This window comes from Salmo salar, chromosome ssa10, assembly GCF_905237065.1.
Source record: "Salmo salar chromosome ssa10, Ssal_v3.1, whole genome shotgun sequence".
Taxonomy (NCBI): domain Eukaryota; kingdom Metazoa; phylum Chordata; class Actinopteri; order Salmoniformes; family Salmonidae; genus Salmo; species Salmo salar.
The window spans coordinates 99,535,605-99,560,787 of record NC_059451.1 but is presented as its reverse complement, the minus strand read 5'-3'; the positions used below and the strand labels follow the sequence as shown (position 1 = coordinate 99,560,787).

The 25,183-nt window shown below is 41.6% G+C and overlaps 1 protein-coding gene across 1 annotated transcript; it reads right to left on the bottom strand.

Moving 5' to 3' along the window:
- Positions 1-20,285: 20,285 nt before the first annotated feature.
- Positions 20,286-23,879, bottom strand: LOC123724500 (transmembrane protein 17B-like). The gene is given in 6 exon segments (XM_045688280.1): positions 20,286-21,185; positions 21,731-21,874; positions 23,227-23,340; positions 23,441-23,489; positions 23,491-23,542; positions 23,765-23,879. Coding segments are annotated over 6 exon segments (576 nt in total). The 3' UTR covers positions 20,286-21,083.
- Between the last annotated feature and the right edge of the window lie 1,304 nt (positions 23,880-25,183).

The following is a 25,183-nucleotide window of genomic DNA, read 5'->3' as shown; positions in this document are numbered from 1 at the left end:
GCTCCTGTTCTCGAGAGAGTTCGAAAACAGCACGTCTGGGGAGACAGGTATGCGTCCAGTGAACATGTCAGGGGTTCCACAGCCGCGGGCAGAAGAGTTGAAACTGGAGCAGCATCGCGACCAGGTGGACAGCAAGGAGTCATCAGGCCAGGTAGTCCTCAAGGGCATGGTCCTAGGGGCTGAGAGAGTGAGAGAGAGAGAGAGAGAGAGAGAGAGAGAGAGACTCTTAAATTCACACGGATAAGACAGGAGAAATATAACATATCCAGATATAACAGACTGACCCCTAGCCCCGACACATAAAACTACTGCAGCATAAATTAATTGGAGAATGCATAATACCAGAGAGAATGGTCACTAAGCAATCTGGGAAGATACAATCGGTATCTAACACTCTATGAAACAGTTTGGGTCGATAGTAAAAAAGTTATCTATGTGGGTGTGTGAATAAAAAGATTACAGTCATTTTATTAATGTGTGCAAGCTTAATAATAACTGGATAAGCAAATTTAATAAATGTGTCAAGTGCAGCGATCTGGTTGTATTTCGTCATTACACAAGTGGACCAACAACATAGGAATCACTACAAAACTTATTGCATGACCCTCTTATAAACAATATTGCCCAGCCTTTGGAACTTTGGTTTTCCTAGATATGGCTACTATATTGTGATCACTACATCCGATGGATTTGGATACTGCTTTTCAAACACATTTCTGCAGCATTAGTAGAGATATGATCAATACATAATGATGATTTAATTCCTGTACTGTTTGTAACTACCTTGGTAGGTTGATTAATAACCCGAACCAGGTTGCAGGCACTAGTTACAGTTTGTGCTTTATCTTGAGTGGTCCAGCCTGATGAAAGCCGTCAATAATATTTAAAAAGTACCCCCTCTATTGATATCACTTACATTATCAAGCATTTCCACATTTTCTATCCAGATACTGACTGTCTAGCACTTGGTGGTCTATAGCAGCACCGGAATGAGCTTTGGGGTGAGGCCACCTGTAACCATTGATACTTCAACTGTATTTAACACTTGAGATCCTTTCTAATCTTTTACAGGAATGTGGTTTCTTAATATAAACTGCCACTCCACCTTTGGCATTTCTGTATTTTTCTGTAGATCATCAAAGTATTAAAATATCTAAGTGAGTTTCAAGAGATAGTGAGAATATGAATGTAATCTGTTACTAGCAAATTATTGATTCAAATGAACCTTGTTCTACACATATGTTAACGTGGGCAATTTTTTTTAAACACTTTTCTGGGATGCTTGATTATTTTTCTTTGCTTTACTGGGAAGCTTTAGCAGAGGATAGACATACTCTAGTTATTTTTATTAGTGCAGGGTGAGAATGCACATGAGTGGACTTCCTACTAGTGCACACCACCTCCCAGTGCCTACTGTATTACTCTGGTTCATAGGCATTGATTACTGCATACAATAGCTGTAACGGATCAGCAGAGGCATTCCGGGCAGTAAGAGGGACATAAATTGGAGTTGTTTACATTGTATCTTCCAATCCCTTAGGATAAAGTATGCATTTGCTGAAACATTATGATAACTCAGCAACTTTTGGTAGGGGATTAAATGAGCTGACACGGTCATTGATAAGTAATTGTCTCAGCACGCGGCCTTATAATGCTGTAGAAAAGGATCCAGGAACCCAAATGATTTGGGTGGGTCCCATCTCTTATAATACAAAGGCTTTGTTTCCGAAGGTATCAAGTGTCAATAAATGTTTCACCCATAGCATAACTCGTATTGTGGAGGATCAAAATCTGCTCAACTGGCTTCAATGCCACGATTTAGGGGGAGTGTCATGACTGCCTGTGGTCAGGATACCATGAGCACAGTCCTACAAAACATCTCTCTGCCGTGCGGGGGGGATATTTTATAGCTGCCTCATGCCCATTGTAAATCTTTAAACAGCAGGCCAGATCCCTTTGTCCTCTCGGTATGGAGGTTGCCAATGTGTGACTGGGCCCTGTGGAGAACCTACTACCTCAGAACAGTAACATACCTGCCACCAAATGAGTGAACAACATAGATAATATAAAATTAATGTTGTATTTATTGTTATTAAAAGTTAAATGCGGCGTTATAACAAAACATTGTAACTCGAAGAGTTTTTCATAATGTGTACCTAATGTTTGTATCTATCGTTGTGTGGAAAATGTCCAGATCAAATAGAATGTTTTGTAAAAGATGGAGATGTTAAGTTAGTTGTCTAAATTGGATCTGAGTAAAATCCATACCTTGCCTGCGTAACTAGTTGGGCCCAGACCTTAAAAACCCAGGTAGTGTATAAAACTTGTGAGTTAAGAATTACAATTCAACGAGGTACCAATCTATATTGAGTAATCGCAGCCCCCAAAACTATAACCTGCGGGGTTAGAAAAACAAAATAACCTCACCCAACATTTATGGAGTTATGTTCTAAGTTGGGTGAATTCAAAGCCAGAATACGGTTATTCTATCTAAGGAATCGTGTGTCTACACTGCTTTTATTCCACGCGCTGAATCCATCGGCTGATTGGCCGTCCGGGAGAGAACCCCTTTTCAGAGCGAAATGAGGGGAAACAAACCACTAAGAGAAAGTGTCACGTCTGCTCCCGCTCTTCCTTCTGGCGCGCCAGATTACCCTGCATCCCACTCCTGCCATCCATCATTCACACCTGCTTCCTCCCTCGTCACTCATCAGCGTTAATGGACTCACCTGACTCACTTGTATACTGTTATTTCCTCCCCTATATTTGTCGGTTCCCTAGCTCTGTTCCCTCTTTCATTGTTGTTTTTGTCTTAGTTTCTATTGCGGTTCCTGTCTTGTCCGTTATAATTACATGTTTTGCTCCCCGTGCCTGCTTCGTCTCAACAGCGTCATTCCGCGTACAGAGGGCACTGACATCGTGTGGACAATCAAACTTACACCTGGTAACGGAAGAAGTACCGCCATCAGAGAGAGGAAGAAGACACCCCATCAGAGACCTTCGACAAGTAATTACACCATTATATTCAGAACCCATAAGAGGCGGGGCTGGTGGTTGGGGCTAAACTAAGCATAATTTACAAATGTATCCAAGTATGCTTTTCTGTCGTACTCTCTTTCTAAATTACCCATTTTGGGTAACACGTGTCCCTATTGTGTTGGCCCACTAGGACATGTTTCATTATTCTAAGTTCTAATAAATAGCCTAGACTGTGTTTTGTGTATATTATATTGTCATTTACTTGAGGGATTAGGTGAGTATTCCCTAATGGCGGTGTGGTAGCTGGTCATATCCTATACACTTTTGACTATATACAATTATTTAATTTCAGGTGGTTTTTAAGTACATTGTTTAGATTGGCCCCAACCACAGCAGCTGCTTTGCAGAAGTACACTCTACAGCGCCCTTCTTGGGCAGCTCCCTGACCTCTCTCAGTTCTCCAGATAGAAGAGGCATACAAAACTTTACCCTCTATCCAAGCCATTGATCTGCAACATGGGGATGTCTACTGAAAGCTTTGTGACTTCCACTTTGGAAGATTACAGGTGGGAAGCCTCCTGTCTTACCAGCAGCCTCCAATCACAACGTGACCATAAAAACACCACCATTTCCTTCACCTTGCCCCTGGATGGCTACAGACTGGAGAGCAACTTTCAAGGCTGCACATTTGTGCTTTGAAGACCAACTTCACATAGTCTCTTCAGGTGAAGAATACACATAGACCCAGTGGTGTTCTCACTAATTAGAGAGAAGGTGACTGGTACTACTTATGTGTGTACATGCAAAAGTTGTTATGCAGGAAATACTAAATAACAAGGGACAGGCTCCTCTATCTCTCCAATTAATGAAAGGAAACTACAAGCCAACATCTGTCTGTGCAATTAATTAATAAATCATTTAAAATTCAGTTGCATTTCTGTTCTCTTGTCAATGTTAATAAAAACTCAACATTTGTTTGGTGTATAAGTACAAGTGTTTATTATCAATACATGGCCTACAGGGTTTTAGACAATGTGGATGGTCACAGCAAAAGAAAATCATTGCGTAGTAGCTCATTGCTCCTTGGCCCATGCCTTCACAAGAGGCCCCTGTAGTTTTGTGAGAAGGCAAGCCACAGCCCAGATGCGGTTGATGCTTCCCATCGGTGACATAGGGGATCTCTTGGACTTGTGGTAATATTCCACTGAATAATAAATGTACTGCTCCCTTTTTCAGGCGTCGAGAAACCAACTAGGAGGTTCAATGGGGAAATCATCTTAATTTCCTAACTTTCAATAAAAAATGCTGCACCAACTAATAATGTACGTCATTAGCACTAATGTTAACTAGGTACTGGTAGCTAACGTTGCTGGCTAAAGAGACAAAAACAACACAATCAATTACAAAAAATCACTAACTGAGCGGATAAGAACAGCATTTAAGAAGAATGATAAAAAAAACGCTATAGAAATATGATTAATATACTGAGGTAATGATAAAACGGCGACTTCGTGGCTAGTATGGCTACAATCAGGCTGACCCGGATGCAATCAGGAACAGGAAGCTAGCTATCGGGTAGGAAGTTGAGCAGAAGTGGGCATTGCTACTTTGTGCAAAAGGTCTCAGTATTGGGTATTTTTATTAGGATCCTCATTAGCTTTAGCCAAGCAGCAGCTCCTCTTCTGCAGTCCACACAAAATATTAAACATTTATAATACAAGAACATTTTATAGACAAGATCAGCTCAAACAAAAATACTACAGTACACATTTAAAAAACATCACACAGCCTACATATCAGTACATACGCCACAAAATATCTGGAGTCAATTAGGGGGAGGTGTGAGGTGAGGTGTTGTTAATCTGTTTTCTGAAACCAGGTTCACAGGTTTGCTGTTCACCATCAATCTGAGATGGGAGTTCCATGCAATTATAGCTCTATTTAATACTGTATGTTTTCTTGACTTTATTATTCTGGATTTGGGACTGAGAAAAGCGTCTGTGGAGTAATTGTGTGTGTGTGTGTGTGTGTCAGGCTGTGTAAATTACTATGTAAAAAAGGCATATTTTAACAAATTAATGTTTCTTAGAAAAATAAGTGATGCAGTCAGTCTCTCCTCTACTTTTAGCCAAAGACTGGCATAATGATATCAGCCCTCAGTTACAGTGAAGAGCAAGGCGTGCCACTCTGTTCTCGACCAGCTGCAGTTTTTCTAGGTCCTTCTTTGAAGGTGCCATATGAATGGGCATTCATCAATATTAGACAACTAGAGGCAGGACTTCCTTTGTGGAGTGTGGTGTGACCTCGCCCATCTTTACAACCATTGACTCTGTTCGTACAGTTTACAACCAAGAAGCTAACTCTAAATGAATTAGTCTCCTCGACTTGCTCAACAGCCACATTATTCATTAACCGATTCAGCGAGGTCTGAAATTTGGGGAATGATTTGTACCAAATACAATGCTCTTAGTTTTAGAGATGTTCAGGACTAGTTTATTACTGGCCACCAATTCCTAAAACTGACTACTCTTTGTTTAGGGTTCCAGTGATTTCACAAGCTCTGGTTGCTGACACACATAGGGTTGAATCATCAGCATACAGAGACACACAGGCTTTGTTTAATGCCAGTGGCAGGTCAAAAATAATATAAAAGTAGAGGTGCAAGAGAGCTGCCTTGTGTTACACCACGCATTACATGGCTAACATTTGAGAAGCTTCCATTAAAAAACTCTGTTCTATTATGCCATATCTAGATTCCAGCTGAAAGTTAAAACCACTTTTTTCAACAACAGGTTATGGTCAATCATATCATAGCTCACTGAAATCTAACAATGCAGCTCCCACAATCTTCTTATTAACAATTTATTTCAACCAATCATCAGTCATTTATGTCAGTGCAGTACATGTTGAATGCTGTTTACATTTCTCTAAAATAGAGGCTTTTTAGGCTACATGTACTTTTTCCAAATTCCGAGACAGAGGAAGCTAAGTTAATGTGGGCTACTAACTGCTTACTACACAACATACACTCAGTATTACTTTCTTAGCTACAGTATACATATCAGTATACATCCCTGGCATATTACATCATTTATGCATAGCATACAATACATTATTTACTCACCTTGTTATGCTGTGCTCACTTGAACAGGAAGAGGAATTTACTGATGTGGCCATTAATGAGGAATTTTCTTTGTACATAAACGTCATCAAAGTCTGGCATTCTCTGGATATATGGTGCTTTCAAGATAACTGGGAATTGGGGGAAAAAAATTAAATAATCAGTCAATCCACTGACTTGGAATTCCGAGTTGATACCTTTCAATATGGAGCTTGTTTTTTTTTTTTTTTTTTTCAAGAGTTCCCAGTTGTGTTGAACTCACTGAAGTCTCGAGATTTCCCAGTTCTGAATTTCTGTAGTTGTTTTTAGCAGCGGCCCGAGGAAGTCATGCTGGATTACGCGTGGCCAATGTATTCAATCGTTTCTGGCCCGTGGTGTTGAATGTTTATCGTTTAAGCTTGAAAAGAGACCCTTAAACCCAGACTTGACCACACACCCATTCCACTGAATAGCAGGCTAGTGATTGCTTTGCATAGCTTTACCCAGTTAGCCACTGATTCCTTCCAAACCGCTCATTGTTGAATTTAGCGATTTCCAACTTGTTGTGTAATGTTTATGGCCGAAAAGAGCACCGATACGTTTTATCGAATTTCTCATTTATCTTCATATACAACATTGGATGAGCACTTCTAACGTAACTCTATGGCAGTACTGAAAACTTTCGATCTCCATAGATTTTGTGGTGACGTAGTGTGCCCATGAGTGACAACACTGAGATAATACATGCAACTAGAAACATTGCAAAAAACACCTAACTCCGTATTTTCCATACCGCCCCACCAACACAAAAAGCACTGAGCTAGGCTGAAACGCATGTATTTTTGAACCCCCACTTTCTCCAAGGAGAGAAAGCTAAAAAAAAACCATGTTTGTATGCGGCTTTACTATTAACTCGACTTTATTTTTTATACTTTGTTTGCAAACTGATATGTGACATGTATTAATGCCAAAATAACATGCAAACAAGAAACCATACATTGTTTTTATATTTAGCTAAACCCAGGTATGGCTCTGCCCACCTGCCTAAATGACGGGTTGCCACTGATCATTAGATATTTTAGCAATCCTCAGTACGTCCCCCAGCCTTCAGATATGAGCTAAACAGTGCAATTGCACTTGAGATGCGTTTCAAGGCTATGGATGAGAAAGGTAACTTATAATTTCTAAACATTTAGGTCAGTTGTATGCTGCTTTTGTGATCTAGTAACAGCAAGGATTGCATTAAATGGGCTTTTTACCGATGTATTTGGCAATATATGGTCGCGCACAAAACATATAAACACCCATTCACTGTGAAAGTTGATGGCTACGTGAGGGTGTTATTATATATTGCTTATGCGCAGCACTTAGTTCAATTTATCGAATCAGTTATTGTTTACTTGCGCAAACCGCGGGCAACCCTTTCAAACTCAGAAATTTCTCTCAAAACACAGGGTTGTCGATTCACAGGACTAGAAATATCAGGGGGTCTTGGAGGTCACCAAAAACATTAGGTTATTATGGCTGTTTTCCCCTCCTGTCATGTAAAAATTACAGACATGGCAGATTCGTATAGACTAAAATTACAATGTGGTGTTTTTGTGCTCATACACTTAACTACGTTACCTACCTCCAATGGGCACAAAAGGACCACAACTATAGTATCACTCAATAAAAATCCCACACATCAATAAATGGGTTATCAGTGGTGGAAAAAATACCCAATTGTCATACTTGAGTAAATATAAAATAAAAATGACAAGTAAGTGATCATCCAGATAGGCTTCTTTTAATATTTGGTTTTAAAATATACTTCCATATCAAAAGTAAATTAATTGCTAAAATATATTTAAGTATAAAAAATGTAAAAGATTCCTTATCAAACCAAATTGCACTAATACATGCATACATACAATTGAAGTTGGAAGTTTACATACACCTTAGCCAAATACATTTAAACTCAGTTTTTTCACAATTCCTGACATTCAATCCTATAAAAATTGCCTGTCTTAGGTCAGTTAGATCACCACTTTATTTTAATAAATGTCAGAATAATAGTGAGATGATTTATTTCTTTTATTACATTCCCAGTGGGTCAGAAGTTTACATACACTGAATTAGTGATTTGGTGGCATTACCTTTAAATTGTTGTTGTTTAACTTGGGTCAAAACGTTTCAGGTAGCCCTTCCACAAGCTTCCCACAATAAGAAGTTGGGTGAATTTTGCCCATTCACTCCCGCTGAAATTCGTCAGGTTTTAGCCCTCCTTGCTCACACACACTCTTTCCAGTTCTGCTCACACATTTTCTTGATTGTCAGGGCTTTGTGACCAAGCTTTAACTTCTGACTGATGTCTTGAGATGTTGCTTCAATATATCCACATATTTTTCCTCCCTCATATGCCATCTATTTTGTTCAAGTGCACCAGTCCCACTCCTGCAGCCAAAGCACCCCCACAGCATGATGCTTTACCACGTGCTTCACGGTTGGGATGGTGTTCTTGACTTGCAAGCCTCCCCCTTTTTCCTCCAAACATAGCAGTGTGGTCATTATGCCAAACAGTTTCTATTTTTGTTTCATCCAGACCAGAGGACATTTCTCCAAAAGAAATCACGATCTTTGTCCCCATGTGCGAGTTACCAAACCCGTATTCTACCGTTTTTAATGGTAGTTTTAGAGCAGTGGCTTCTTCCTTGCTAAGCGGCCTTTCAGGTTATGTCGATATAGGAATCGTTTTACTGTGGATATAATACTTTTGTACCTGTTTCCTCCAGCATCTTCACAAGGTCCTTTGCTGCTGCTGTTCTGGGATTGATTTGCACTTTTGCACCAAATACACATTCATCTCTAGGAGGGCACGCGTCTCCTTCCTGAACTGATATGATCTGTTGGTCCCATGGTGTTTATACTTCCCCAATACTATTGTTTGTACAGATGACGTTACTCAGGCGTTTGGAAATTGCTCCCAAGGATGAAACCAGGAAGCTTGTGGAGATTCTAAAATTATTTTCTGAGGTCTTGACTGATTTCTTTTGATTTTCCCATGATGTCAAGCAAAGAGGCACTGAGTTTGAAGTTAGGCCTTAAATACATCCACAAATGATGTCAATTAGCCTACCAGAAGCTTCTAAAGCCATACATCATTTTCTGAATTTTTCCAAGCTGTTTAAAGGCACAGTCAACTTAGTGTATGGTTAAGCTTCTGACCCACTGGAATTGTGCATACAGTGAATAAGTGAAATAATCTGTCTGTAAACATTGTTGGAAAAATGACTTGTTTCATGCACAAAAGTAGATGCTTCAACAACTTGCCAAAACTATAGTTTGTTAACAAAGAAATTTGTGGAGTGGTTGGAAAATAGTTTTAATACTCCAACCTAAGTTATATACTTCCACTTCTTCAGTGTGTGTGTGTTTTTTTTTGTTTTTTTACGGATAGCCAGGGACACACTCAACATAATTTACAAATTAAGCATTTGTGTTTAGTGAGTCCGCCATATCAAAGGCAGTAAGGGATGACTAGGGATTTCGTTCTCTTGATAAGTTTCGGATCTGTCCAAGTCTGCTGGGTCCCATCATTGTCAGTTATTACTGTCAAGGCTCAGAGAGAAGACCCAGATGCAAAAGTAACAAAAAGTTTATTACAAAAACAGGGGGCAGGCAACACGGTCAAGGGTGGAGTCTATCCCGTCCGGTATAGACGAGCAGGTTCGGGGTCAGGCAGCATTGAGGTCATAATCCGGGGTGGTGTGACAAAGTACAGAACAGCATAAATCATTACTTTTAATACTGATACCAATATTGTCAATCCATTTTTATTTGTGCTATTAAGTTTTCACAATTGTGTAGGTCTACTAACATTTCCTAATAAAATGCTACTAATTCGTGCCATTTGTATTATTTTTACTATCTTCATTGACTTTTTTTTTTGAGTTAATGCTCAGCGATAAGTGCTTTTTGAGTTTGGTTTCGGTTTGATATTATTTAATAAAATATTTAAGTTTTGTGGATATTACATTTTGTTTTATTTGATTACTTTTCTTTCATTCAAGTCATCATCTCATCTCTATAGATCTGCTCCTATGCTGTCTGGCAAAATCACAATTTTTGTAGTTCTTCAAAGTAAATAAGGCATACTTTTATGACTGCTGAATACCAACTATTATCCCCTTCAATCATTATTTTTCAGGTAGAGATACCTTGCTAAGCAACTGCTCTCTTCCCACTGAGGTATAATAAGAATGGCTCTTCTCTTCATCACGGGTTCTTCTGTCTCTTATGTAGCAGTATAAAAAAAGAAACAACCCGACAAGTAGGCGCAATGGATTATTAGTAGTTAATAACCATGTTTTCTTCTCTATACAACTCCATACTACTGTCAGGGCTCAGGAAAGACCCAGATGCACGGTTTCGAAGTAACAAAAGTTTAGTACAAAAAGCGGGGGAGGCAAGCACAGATCAAGGGCAGGCAGAGGTCATCAATTCAGAGCAGAGTCCGAAGGTACAGAGGCGGCGGGCAGGGGTCGGGCATAGGGAGGTCAATAATCCAGTGTGGTGGGACAAGGTAGGCCGTCGTCGCAGCAGAATGGTCAAAACTAGGAAACAGGAACACGGGAAACACGTTGGTAGGGTTAGTGTGAAACCAACGAACTGGCAACAGACAGAGAACACAGGTATAAATACACTGGGGAGGATGTGCGACACTGGAGGGGTTGGAGACAAGCACAAAGACGGGTGAAACAGATCAGGGTGCTACCCTGTCTTTAAAAGATAATTCATATAAATCCCATAACTTCACAGATCTTCAATTAAAGGTTTAAACACTGTTTCCCATGCTTGTTCAATAAACCATCAACAATTAGTTAACATGCACCTGTGGAATGGTCGTTAAGACACTAACAGCTTTACAGACGGTAGGCAATTAAGGTCACAGTTATAAAACTTAACACTAAAGAGGCCTTTCTACTGATGCTAAAAACCCAAAAGAAAGATCCACGTCCCTGCTCATCTGCGTGAATGTGCCTTAGGCATGCTGCAGATATTGTGCCAGCAATAAATGGCAATGTCTACTGTGGGGAGCCAGGGAGACCACCCTGATTGTTAATGCGCGGTGGCTTGAACCACGTAACACCTGCACAGGATCGGGTACATCCGAAAAATCACACCTGCGGGACAGGTACCGGGATGGCAACAACAACTGCCTGAGTTACACCGGACGCTCAATCCTTCGTCGAGTGCTCGACTGTCCACAGGGGGGGCTGGACTGAGGGGCTTGTAGGCCTGTTGTAAGGCAGGTCCTCACCAGACATCACCCGGCAACAACGTCGCCTATGGGCACAAACCCACCGTCGCTGGACCAGACAGGACTGGCAAAATGTGCTCTTCACTAGTCGCTTTTTCTCACCAGAGGTGATTCATTGTTTATCGTCGAAGCACGTTACACCGTCGCCTGTACTCTGGAGGCGGGATCAATTTGGAGGTGGAGGGATCCGTCAGTCTGGGGGCGGGTGTGTCCCAGCATCATCGGACTGATTGTTTTGCAGGCAATCAACGCTGTGCGTTACAGGGAAACATCCACTTCTCCCTCATGTGGTGGCTCATCCTGACACTACCCTCCAGCATGACAATGCCACCAGCCATACTGCTCGTTCTGTGCATGATTTCCTGCAAAGACAGGAATGTCAGTGTTCTGCCATGGCCATCGAAACCCGGATCTCCAATCCCCTTGGCACGAAGTCTCGGACCTGTTGATCAGAGGGTGAGGGCTCCATTCCCCCCCAAATGTCCGGGTGCCTTGGTGGAAGAGTGGGGTAACATCTCCCAGCAAAACTGCAAATCTGGGTGCAGTCCATGAGAAGGATGCACTGCATACTTAATGCAGCTGGTGGCCACACCAGATAGTACTAACTTTTTGATTTTGACCCCTCTTTGTTCAAAGACACGTCTGTGGAACTTGTTCAGTTTGTCTCAGTTGTTGAATCTTATGTTCATACAAATATTTCCCGTTAAGTTTGCTGTTAATAAAACGCAGTTGACAGTGAGAGGATGTTTTTCTTTTTTTGCCGAGTTTACATATACAGTTTGGGCTTGAGTTGATTTATCTCTAAAAACTACACAAATGCACACATTGAGCTCAGAAAAAAAAGTCGAACTAAATGGAATTCAAATAATTAAAATGATGTTGCTCAATGAGCTGTGTAAAAACAGAAATTACGGTTGATTCCAGCACTATTTTGAAGTAAATCGCTGTTCAATGCTTATTCTTGCTAGTATTGCTTATTCTTGCTGTCAGAGGTGTAATGTGTCATGGGTAAATTGTGACTGATTTACAAATAATAAGTAGTAGTTGTTTATGATGCAAGGTTCTTTGTAGATCAGTCTCGGCCGCGTGGAGTCAGTTGTCTTTGGTGAAGTGAATCTGAAAGTGGGCGTTGAAAAATGGTGGGGGGAGCACATAAGTGGGTGTGATGGAAACACTTTTCAGTGGCTGCTTCCTGTAGCATTTAGCTAAGCTGGTTAGGCAGGATATATTGGCTTAAAATTAACATGGCAGCTTAGGGGGAGATTAGCGTGCAGGTTAGGCTAATTAACATGGGAGGTTAGGAGAAGCTAACCTAGCAGGTTAGGAGAATGAGTTAAAAAAAGGTTAGATTTAGCTAAAACTACAAGTCATAATTTAGCAGGTTCATACATTTTTACATAGTTATTACACATTGATTACACCATCACTCCTATTTCATATGTCACAGCCGATTCACTATATATCTATATCTTAAATTTGTCTCACGCGCCTACCGTTTGCTGCTTACGGCAACACTTCCACAAGCTTGACAGTGTTGTCCAAAAGTTAACTATCTAATTTTTCACGACTCCCGCTTGAGAAGTCTGCTCCTCTTCTTGTTCGGGCGGGTGCTCGGCGGATTCGACGTCACGGTCTTCTAACCGTCCTGCTCCACTTTTCATTTTCCATTTGTTTTGTCTTGTTTTCACGCACACCTGGTTTACATCCCTCATCACTCTCGTGTATATTATCCTCTGTTCCCCCCCATGTCTGTGTGTTAATTGTTTTTACGTTTATTGTATCGCAGGCTGTTTTTTTTTTTCCGGGTATTGTTTTAACCGTGGTATTTTATTGTTTACATTATTTGTGTGACTAGTGCGCTATTCGCTTTTTGCCTTTGGCTGGAGTGTTGTGACGCTGTTGCGTCCACTGATTTGCTTTTTGCCAATTAAAGTGTGCCTGTTCACTCACATCTCTGCTCTCCTGCACCTGACTCCAGTTGACCAGTTGCGCACCCAGTCTGACACCTAATGAATGCAAACAATGTTCTTCCCCCAAAACATAGCCACCCGACATCCAAGCGTTGATTCAGTAGCTAACTACAGTATCTAGCTAGGCGTCGTCATCTAAAATACCCCTAATTTATAAAACAGTTTTCATATATGGTTGATTTTCGGATCCGGTCCGGTCGATTGCCACACACATAGCCAAATGAAGATAACTAGCTGCTTATGACGTTAGCTTGGGGCAACAGGGCTGAATTTCTATTTCAATAGGAGAACAACAAGTCGCTGCATAGCTAATTCTTAGTCACATGGATTCCTAAGTCATTGCTTAGAATATTGAAAATGATTGCAGTTTTGTTTTCAGGCTGGTTGCATTTACTTTTTTTTCAGCTTTGACTGTGCAAACACATAAAACAACGAGATGAATTATACAAATCTTTGGTGCTACTGACCGTAGTGGTTGTGCTTGGCTTGCACATGCAAATTCAGCTCACACAACATTTTATAATATGTTATTTGACGCGTCAAATAGTGTTATTTGACGTTTATCTTTTTTGACAAGCAAAGACCTAAACGGTATTCCATATTCAGCAATGGTGGAAAAAGTACCCAATTGTCATACAGTACTTGAGTAAAAGTAAAGATACATTAATAGAAATGACTCAAGTAATAGTGAAAGTGGGGGAAATTCACCCAGTAAAATACTAGTTGAGTAAAGTCCAAAAGTATTTGGTTATAATTTCAAATTACTTATATTTAAGCAAACCAGACTGGCACACAAGTAATAATTGTCAAAAAAATATAAATAGTAAAGTACATATACCCAAATAAACTACTTTAGTACTTAATCAAATACTTTAACTTATTTATTTAGTAAATTAACACAAAATAATTCCGGCAGGTTGTACTGTACAGGGTTCCCGAGTCAATGTACGGGGGTACAGGTTACTTAGTAGTTAATACTGTAAGTACTTTACACCAGCCCCCCCCCCCTTCTGACTGGAGTGATGCTTACAATTCCATTTCCCTTTTTATTTTACCACTACAATCTGTTCTTAGGGGACGAAACTGAAAAGAACAACTTGTGTAGGGAAATTAAACATGCACACCTCGATGGTGTCAAGTGGGTTTACACATTAGCGTAATGAGGAAGTAGGGAAAACATGTACACTGACTATTTCTGGTCTCGTGATTGATGCCCAGACTTACATAATTACAAAGAGGAGATTTTCCTGATTTAAAATGGTGTCGGGCTTAGTATCACTTGTCTCTAAGGTTGTTTTGACTGTACTAATTTATGTGGGAGGTATGAGGACAGCAGCTCTGATCTTAATGAACTCACAGATGTTGTTTCAGACTATGTAAACTTCTGTGTTGTCAGTTGTGCCTAAAAAAAAACATGTAAAATATTCCCAAACAAGAAGCCTTGGGTATCAACAAATCTAAAATAACTACTCTTAATAAGTAGATGGCAGTTTATGCTGAGGGTAATAGACAGGCTTTAAGAGAGTGTACAACGTGAGATCAGTTTATGCTGAGGGGTAATAGACAGGCTTTAAGAGATGTACAACGGAGATCAAAAGACAGATACTGGTGGACAAGGAGGTATACAAGCAAAGGGTGGAGAGAACCCTCTCCTCAGGAAACTCAAGGGTGGCCTGGCAAGGGATTAAATCCATAGCTAGTGCCCCCCCACATAGGCAGAGGAAAAACCAATGCTGACCTTGGGAGACATGAGGGCCAAAACATGGCTAATTAACTGAATGTTTTCTTTTCAAGATTTGAATCTGTTCGACTTTGTGTCAGAGGTAAAACGAACAGAAGCATCATTACAAATCTTTTTTGTTGTTGTAATTTTGACCCCTTTTTCATGATATTCAGTTGGTAGTTACATTCTTGTCCCATCACTGCAACTCCCGTACGTACTCGGGAGAGGCGGGGTCGAGAGCCATGCGTCCTCGAAACACGACCCTGCCAAGCCACACTGCTTTTTTGACACTGCTTGCTTAACAGAAGCCAGCCACACCAATGTGTCGGATAAAACATTGTACAACTGGCGACCAGAAGTCCAGTGTGCATCTGCCCGGCCCGCAACAAGGAGTCCACACTGGAGCCCCGGCTCGCAACAAGGAGACCTCATGGCTCTCCCGGTCACAGCAGGCTGCAACACAGCCTGGGATTGAACCCGGGTCTGTAGTGACGCCTTAGACCGCTGCGCCACTCAGGTGGCCCATCATTACAAATGTTAGAGAGGGTTGTTGTTAAACAGGCTGATGTTTTGAAGTTGTTCAGGGCATGTAACGCACACAAAAGCCCAGGCCCAGACAAAATAATTTATAGCTCTGTGCTGAACAATTGGCTGGTGTTTTTAGACATTTTCCAATCTTCCCTCAACCAGCAACACGTTGTATTGTGGAATAACTCAATAATTATACCCATTCCTAAAGCATCTAATCCCTCTGTGCTGAATGACTACCGCCTTGACATCCTTGGTAATAAAATGCTTTGAGAAAATTGTGAAAAGTCATATTCTCATGCCACCCAGAAGCTCTTCGACCTGTTTCAGCCCAGCAGAGGAGTTGATGCTATTCTTACTCTCCTCAACATGGTCTATAGACATCTAGAGGGTGCCAAATCAGGGTTCTGTTTGTTGACTTTTTCTGCCTTCAATACAATCCAGCCTTACATTCTGTCAGAGACTCATAAGGGACTTCTCCTTTGATAGGGGGCTGGTTTTGTGGCTGTTGGACTTCCTGAGTCAGAGGTCACAGTGGGTCAAAGTAGGTCCCCACGTGTCAAACATACGCACCACCAACACAGGCTCTCCACAGGGATGTGTTTTGTCCCCCACTCCTGTAGCTACACTAATAGTTGTAATATTTCCCATCCTGATAGACACCTCGTTAAGTTTGCTGATGAAACTGTCTTGATCAGCCTGTTGCATAATGACGAGGAACACCATGGCCCAGTCCTAAATGACTTTGTAGAGTGTAGTGGCGATTCTCACTTGGTCTTCAATACCAACTAGACCAAAGAGATGTGCATTGACTTCAGGAAGCGTACTACACCTACCTCTGCAACATCTATCTGAGGTCAGAACAGAGATTGTAGAGGAATACAAATACCTGGGTGTCCTCTTGGACAATAAGCTTCAGTGGAGTAAATGTACAGACCTGATCTATAAAAACAGCCAACAGAGACTGTACTTTCTCAAAAAGCTGGGCTCTTTAAATGTAGACTGTACGATACTGACTCTGTTTGAGAGTATTTTAACTTTTTGTATAGTTTGTTGGTTTGGCAATGCCACTGTCAGCCAGAGAAATATGCTGAGAAGGATTATCACCACAGCAAGCAAGGTACTTGGAGTCAAACAGACAGGCCTGGATGAGATCTTTAAGGTCAAGGCCCTCCTCAATTCTCACAAAAATATTTTAGACCCAGGCCACCCCCTGTACCCGGACTGAATTACTCCCCTCTAGGTGCAGGTACAGGGCACCCTCAGCAGGAAAAACGGTACTAGACAATAATTTGTGCCAGGTGTGATATCCCTCCTACATAGCTCAGGCTAATGTTCCTATCGACCCGTAAGGCCAGCAGGCTAGTCTCTTTTTATTGCAATGTAACTTATGAATGTTGTATTGTCAATTTGTTTTCTACTGTATTTATATGCCATTTTAAACATGTACATGATGCTGCAACAAAATTTCCCCATGGGGACAATAAAGTCAGTAAAGTGATGGCCTGGCAGGCAGGTAGCACACGTGAAAACAAACTGCTCAGCAAAGCAAAGGCTCTTATGAGAACTATCAGATTTATGTATATAAAAAAGTTAATTTCCAGTGTCTGTGTATATGTTAAAGGACAATCAGTAGTTGCTACATCCATTTTATACATGAATGATATTTACCCATTGATTCTAGAAGAATAAATGCCTCATGAGCTTAGTTCAACTGTCATTCCCTATCTGAACCCAAAATACAAGTTTGTTTTACTCCAATGTTTGTAAGTAAAGTGAATGTAAACAAACACTGTACAGCCTCAAAACATGGTTCCAAATATAATTTTTATACCATGGATGGTCAGTCCTTGCATCCATAACTCTGTCTATCCATTCTAGTGGTTACATTTCTCCAGCCCCATTCCAGCTTTACCAAAACAGTGGCGGGAGACCACTTTGTGGACAGTCGTGAAGGGGGCACGACAAAACCTATTCCCCCCCTCAGGAGACTGAAATGATTTGGCATGGGTCCTCAGATCCTCAAAAGGTTCTACAGCTGCTCCATCGAGCATCCTGACTGGTTGCATCACTGCCTGGTATGGCAACTGCTTTCGGCCTCCGACCGCAAGGGACTACAAAGGGTAGTGCGTACGGCCCAGTACATCACTGGGGTCAAACTTCCTGCCATCCAGGACCTCTATACCAGGCGGTGTCAGAGGAAAACCCTAAAAATTGTCAGACTCCAGCCACCTTAGTCATAGACTGTTCTCTCTGCTACTGCATGGCCAAGCGGTACTGGAGCACCAAGTCTAGGTCCAAGAGGCTTCTAAACAGCTTCTACCCCAAGCCATAAGACTCCTCAACAACTAATAAAATGGCTACCCAGACTATTTGCATTGCCCCCCCCTCTTTCACACCGCTGCTGCTCTCTGTTAGTATCTATGCATAGTCACTTTAATAACTCTACCTACATGTACATATTACCTCAATTTCCTTGACTAACCGGTGCCCCACATTGACTCTGTGCCTGTACCGCTGTAAATAGTCTTGCTATTATTATTTTATTGCTGCTCTTTGACTATTTGTTACTTTTATTTCTTATTCTTATTCATATTTTTTAAACTGCATTGTTGATAGGGGCTTGTAGTAAGCATTTCACCTGTTGTATTCGGCGCATGTGACAAATAACATTTGATTTGACTTTGGTATTGTTTCAACTGCTGATTGCCGCTTTAAGGTGTTACTTTGGCAGATAATGTTACCCAGCTTAAGAAATTGTGTTTTTTTTAATAATTAACTAAATGTATGGTGTTTTTTGTTTATGAGTATATGGACCATCAATTGTATTGTTATGCTGTAAATAGCAATTTTATGGTTGTAAGTGATACAATTAATTAACAAATATTTGATATTTTGCCCTTCTGAATAATTACTACTTCAGTAAGGATTACTATACACTTATTCAGTGACCTTGGCTATGCAGTGCATTTGGAAAGTATTCAGACCCCTTCCCTTTTTCCAAATTTTGTTACCTTATTCTAAAATTGAGTAAATAAACATTTTTCTTCATCAATCTACACACAATACCCCATAATGACAAAGCAAAACAGTTTTTTATTTGTTTTTGCAAATGTATTCAAAATAAAAAACAGAAATACTTTATTTACATAAGTGTTCAGACCATTTTACTATGAGACTCGAAATTGAGCTCAGATGCATCGTGTTTCCATTGATCATCCTTGAGATGTTAATACAACTTGATTGGAGTCCGCCTGTAGTAAATTCAATTAATTGGACATGATTTGGAAAGGCACACACCTGTCAAAATAAGGTCCCACAGTGGACAGTGCATGTCAGAGGAAAAACCAAGCCATGAGGCAGAAGGAAATGTACGTAGAGCTCAGAAACAGGATTGTGTCGAGGCACAGATCTGGGGAAGGGTACCAAAACGTTTCTGCAGCATTGAAGGTCCCCAAGAACACAGTGGCCTCCATCATTCTTAAATGGAAGAAGTTTGGCACCACCAATACTCATCATAGAGCTGGCTGCCCGGGCAAACTGAGCAACATGGGGAGAAGGGCCTAGGTCAGGGATGTGACCAAGAACCCAATGGTCACTCTGACAGAGCTCCAGAGTTCCTTTGTGGAGATGGGAGAACCTTCCAGAAGGACAACCATCTCTGCAGCACTCCACCAATCAGGCCTTTATGGTAGAGTGGCCAGACGGAAGCCACTCCTCAGTAAAAGGCACATGACAGCCCGCTTGGAGTTTGCCAAAAGGCACCTAAAGGACTCTCAGACCATGAGAAACAAGATTCTCTGGTCTGATGAAACCAAGATTGAACTCTTTGGCCTGAATGCGAAGCGTCAGGCCTGGAGGAAACCAGGCACCGCACATCACATGGCCAATACCATCCCTATGGTGAAGCATGGTGGGGCAGCATCATGCTGTGGGGATGTTTTTCAGCGGCAGGGACTGGGAGACTAGTCAGGATTGAGGGAAAGATGAACAGAGCAAAGTACAGAGAGATCCTTGATGAAAACCTGCTCCATAACCCCTTGGGTTATACCAGTTTTGCATTGTTCTTTGTATTAGCAGCTAGTACCTCTAAAAACTACATTCAGAGCTCATTTTGGAATGTGCCTACTCTGAATGGTAACATTCTTCTCGGGTTGAACCAGCAGACCTTGAAGAGGAGGATGAAGAGGAAATGGGAGTTTTACCACAGATGTCCTCGACCCCCAAAGTGAGAGTCTACATAGGCTCCAGAAACTCAGCCTGGCCAAGACCTTCAGATTCCACTCCAATGGGAGAGGGGCCGAAGCAGATCTGGAGGAGAGGATGGTCGCCAGACTATCAGGGTCTGCCCCTCCTCGCAATAAAGGACCTTTTGAGCTGGGAACCAGGCAGGGAAACACATTGGCAAATGTGACAGACTGCTGATATAAACCCTTCAAGATGGATGGAGACTAGAGGGAGTTTCTGCAACTATTTTGACCATGGGACAATGAAGTCCTTTTCACACTGCCTTGTTCTTAGCCCCAGGCTAGCTTTTCCCCAGGCTTGACTGGCCCTGAGATAGCTTAGCCTGTGTTTCAGCATTTGTTAGCCCTGGGCTAAGGATTCACACTTGTATTCCAAAGCCCTGGTTAATGGACAAACACGCGAACAACGTTATAAGCAATTAACACGCGACCAAAGTTACAAGCAATTAAACATCTATTAACAGTACTTCCTTTTGCTTCTACTAGCCTTGCATTTGATTTCCAACAGTGATGGTTAGTATATCTGCCTATCCGACATGGGAAACAATGTTTCACTTTTGAAATTCGATCTTGCCCCTGTACAGAGAATGCTGTGCATAAACGAGACATCAACTTTCTGATCCTGGCAAAAACATGCAACAATATTATTAGCATGGATATATCCAATTAAATGTGAGCTCCTGCAAGTCAAACACTGCTCTTAGCCCTGGTGTAAGGTGCAGTGTGAACGTGCCTTAACATGTACAGCACATTGCCTTTCAGATGGCTATAGAAATTACATTTATTTCTTGTCTTGATTGTGTGCCTTTTTCTTGAGTCTTCATGTCATTGTAAACCTATTTTAACTTTTTATAATATTATGTATAAATTTCAGTGTCAATTATTTATTTTCCATTCATCGATTGAAGGCATAATCAGATTGAGTCACTATCTATACAGTAAATTATGTTAGAAAACTACATTCTCAAAAAATCAGACTTGGTGTTATTGTCACATAAACATTGTGAAACAGATACGTCTAAAAACTTTGTCCACATCTGTACAACAACCCCCCAAAAAAGTATCACTCAAGGCACCAACACATTGTGTTAATGTCTGAACATGGTCCACTGAAAACACAGAGCTGAATTCTAACTTGAGATACACTTAAGCAACTCAAATGTCTCATAATCAACATCAATAGGAGATTTACACCCGAGTACCTCTGTCTCTGCATGTCAGCTCAGCAGAGCAGTCAGGCTGCCCGCAGCTCCTGAACCCCATCAAACTGTCTGAGGTGGAAGTGGCTCTCTGTGTGTCTGACCATCCCACGTAGAGCCACAAAGCCAGAGAGGGCCTAAGAGAGAAAGGGACTTTGTTAGAACATACTTTTTTTTACCCCCTTTTCTCCGTGATATCCAATTTGGTAGTTACAGTCTTGTCCCATCGCTGCAACTCCCGTACGGACTCGGGGAGAGGCAAAGGTCGAGAACCATGCGTCCTCCGAAACACGATCCTGCCGCACTGCTTCTTGACACACTGCTTGCTTATCCTTGAAGCCAGCTGCACCAAACAGCTGGCGACCGAAGTCAGCGCACATGCGCCCGTCCCGCCACAACAGCGCGATGGGACAAAGACACCCCGGCTGGCCAAACCCTCCCCTAACCCAGACGACGCTTGGCCAATTGTGCGCCGCCTCATGGGTCTCCTGGTCGCGGCCGGCTGCGACACAGCCTGGGATCGAACCCAGGTCTGTAGTGAAGCCTCAAGCACCACAATGCAGTGGGCCACTCGGGAGGCCCCAGACACACAACCTTTTATATATAAATTACCCCAATGTGGTCAAATTGGACACTAATCTAGTTACCATAGTAGGAACAGGCAAGAGGCATGCAACCTCACCTGTGTGAGTATGAACAGGGCCAGAATTAAGTGAACCCCTCTCTCCAGAGGTTGGATCAGAATGGCTTGGTTGAAGAGCTGAAACAGAATCAAAGGAAACTGCAGCAGGAGACTCAGGAGCCAGAAACCAGCCAGCTCAGGGACCTGTCATGAGAGAGAGAGACCGTAAACAATCACCCAAGACCAGTTCTCTGAGATGTTTTACAACCATGGGCCAACCCCAGAGGTGGCCTATGACTTAAAGTGCAACTACCCATGAAAAACAACTTCTCATTTAGAAAACAGCCTGTGATATTGATATAGGTCTACTGTCAAAATGAACTACATAATGTAAAGAGGATCATTTTGGCCATAATGTCAGAGTTTTCTGAGACTTGTGGTCGCGACTACATCAAAACGCAAATGAAAGTTGGGTTTGTTTCAAACCTGCCCACATGCTCACAGCTGGCAGCACACAAGTAATCATCAATTTGAAGTGCAGCGACCCAATCATAATGCCTGTGGTAAATTTGGGTTGACTTTGGATATACCTATGCGGTTAGTTAGGGACTATCTGTAAATTACACAATGTACATGGGACAATATGTTAAAATTGCAATAGCTCCTAATTTCAATGACTTAAAAACCTCCAACTATAAATTGTAGAAATTCATATACAAATATTGAAAGCATTTAATGAGAAAACTAAAAGGTGTGGAACATGAACATCGTCTCATTTACATTAGTAATTTATTGACAGTCCCTAACTAGCCCCAGAAAAAGGCAATCAAATCAATCAATCATATGTATTTATATAGCCCTTTTTACATCAGCCGATGTCACAAAGTGCAATACAGAAACCCAGCCTAAACCCCAAACAGCAAGCAATGCAGATGTAGAAGCACGGCTATCCAAACCAATTTTGCCAGGGTTGCACACCAGCTGGATGAAGCTAATTGCCTTAATAATTTGTCTAACACACACACGAGACACCCATATTAAACCGGTGGGTATAATTTGTGGACCGTCCCAACAGGAATCTGTTCCAAAAACTTTGTAAATAACAAGGTTGCCAACAAACAACGCAAATGAAGTTGTATAGTGGCAGATTAAGATACTGGGTAGGGAGGGGGGCAAAGTAATTACGTTTTCACTCAACACGTTTACTCCTAAAAATGTCTGTCCTCACTCTTGTAGCCTATGGACAAACATTAACAATAAACTACGTGGTGAGTTGATGCCTATTCGGCAGCTAGTTAGCTAGGTGAATTGATCATGCTACTTTGTATGCGTTGTTTGTTGGAATCCTTGTACTTTACAAAGTTTTTCTAACAGATTCCTGTTGGAACGTTCCACAAATTATACCCACTCTATCAAACCATACCCTGAAACCAACTCACTTTTGAATTCAATCAGGGCCACAAAAATTCCCTAATGAACCAAATCTAAAACGAGGCCAAATCAGAAAATACAGTCACCCGTTAATAATTAAGGATACGGTTAAAGTGTGTGTGTACCTTCTCTTGCAAATTTCCTGCATAGCCTAGGTAGAGTCTGATAGCCTCTACAAGAGTCATCAGGATGAGGATGGTGATGAGGATGAACTTATAGTAGTCAGGAAGGGCTGGATACTGAAACAATATGAAAAAAAAGGCAAAGGGGTTTATTTAGATATTGGTTACAGTTAGGTACATAGAGTATGAGTGCATCTAAATTCTAGAGGTGAGTTACCTTGAGGTGCAGCATCACCACCTCGCTGATCCACCACAGTGGGAAAAAACATGTTGAAGAACAGTGACATCTGGAGAGGCAGGCTGGAGACAACCTCACTGTCTGGGAACGTAAAACAATAGGGTTCACGTTCTTTCCGTATCCTACTTGTTAGTAAGCTAGCTAGTATATAACCTATACACGGCCGGGCCAACAGATGTAAATAATATCTGCCTGGTACCTATGGATAATGGGTTGGTAATGGCTTGTTTAGCTAGCTACAGTACTAGCTGAGACAAGCGCTAGCTAGCGTTTCAGTTACCAATCCATGCAAGTTTCCACCACTGTGCCCCAAAAACGTGACATGATCTTCGGGAGATGGTTGAGTACGACTCTGATCAGCAAACACAGTTCTGGAAAAGTGTCCTAAACGTCTTCTGATCGGTTCTGGAAGCTCCATGCGAATTGCAAAATTATCCTGTGCTAGCAAGACAGCGGTTTAGAAAGTCATGCCTGCCAGCAACAAAACACGGTTCCCTTGGTCACACAGGAAATCTCGCGTTCTGCCCAAAATCTCGCGAACCAAATGTGCCTCCTTTCATCGTTTCCTTTCCTTCGCGACCAGTGGTCATACATTGATATCAGAATGATGACTGATTCAGCAGACCTCCACAATTTCCCAAATCTCTGTAAATCTACTTATCAAGACAGTCCTTTCAAATCAAACATTTTCCCCAACTGTGACGCAGCGGTCTAAGGCACTGTATCTCAGTGCTAGAGGGCGTCACTACAGACCCTGGTTCAATTCCAGGCTGTATCATAACCTACCGTGATTGGGAGTCCCATAAGGCAAAGCACAATTTGGCCCAGCATCGTCAGGGTTGGGCCGGGTAGGCCGTCATTGTAAATAAGAATTTGTTCTTAACTGACTTGCCTAGTTAAATAAAGGTAAAAAAATTTAACATTTCATTTAGCCTGGTCTCAGATTGTTTTGTGCTTTTGCCTAATCCATTTTTTGTGGGGGGGTTGAGTTCAAAACAACTGGCGGAAAAAAAAGTCAAATCATGAAGTCAGTGATCTTCAGGGTAGAGAGATGGCGGAAGAAAAGAAGATCATCAAGAAGCAGCAGCTGCTTTACAAGTGGGATGCACTGTTGAGCGCTACATCCAAGGGGTTGTGCTGATTGTACGGAGATTGTGACAGACGGTTAAATGGTGTTCCTTGACAAGGCAAGAACAAGATGTATGTCAAGAGAAGTGCAGTGTAAACATAAGGAGACTTATACTTGGAATACGGAGGAGGAATGGAGGGGATCTTTTGTCTGATCCATTTGGGGTTTCAGGGTGAGTGAAAATATACTTGTGTGCTGTGGAATCGGTGAGGGTAACCAGAAGTGGTCTTCTGATAATTGTTTGTGTTTCTGCTGATCAGAGGGAGCATGTGCTCCGTGTTTAACGAATGGGGGCAAGAGATGTGAATTGTCCTGCTCTCAAGAAAAGGGGCGCCATTGAAAGAAGTGATTACTGGGTTAGTGGTAAATGTGAAAGCTGACCAACTGTAGGGGGAAGATTCTCTGTGTTTGTGATGCTCGTCGTTTGGTGCGACGCAGACAGGGGTGGCGTGTGTGGAGAAACAGAAGAGTCATTGTCTGTTCTTTTGAGTTTTGATGTTGAGTCTTTGCCCGACAAAGTTATGTTAGGAAAAATAAGTTATCCTCCACAAGCTTTTGTGCCGAATACATTACGTTGTTACATTAGTCAAGCT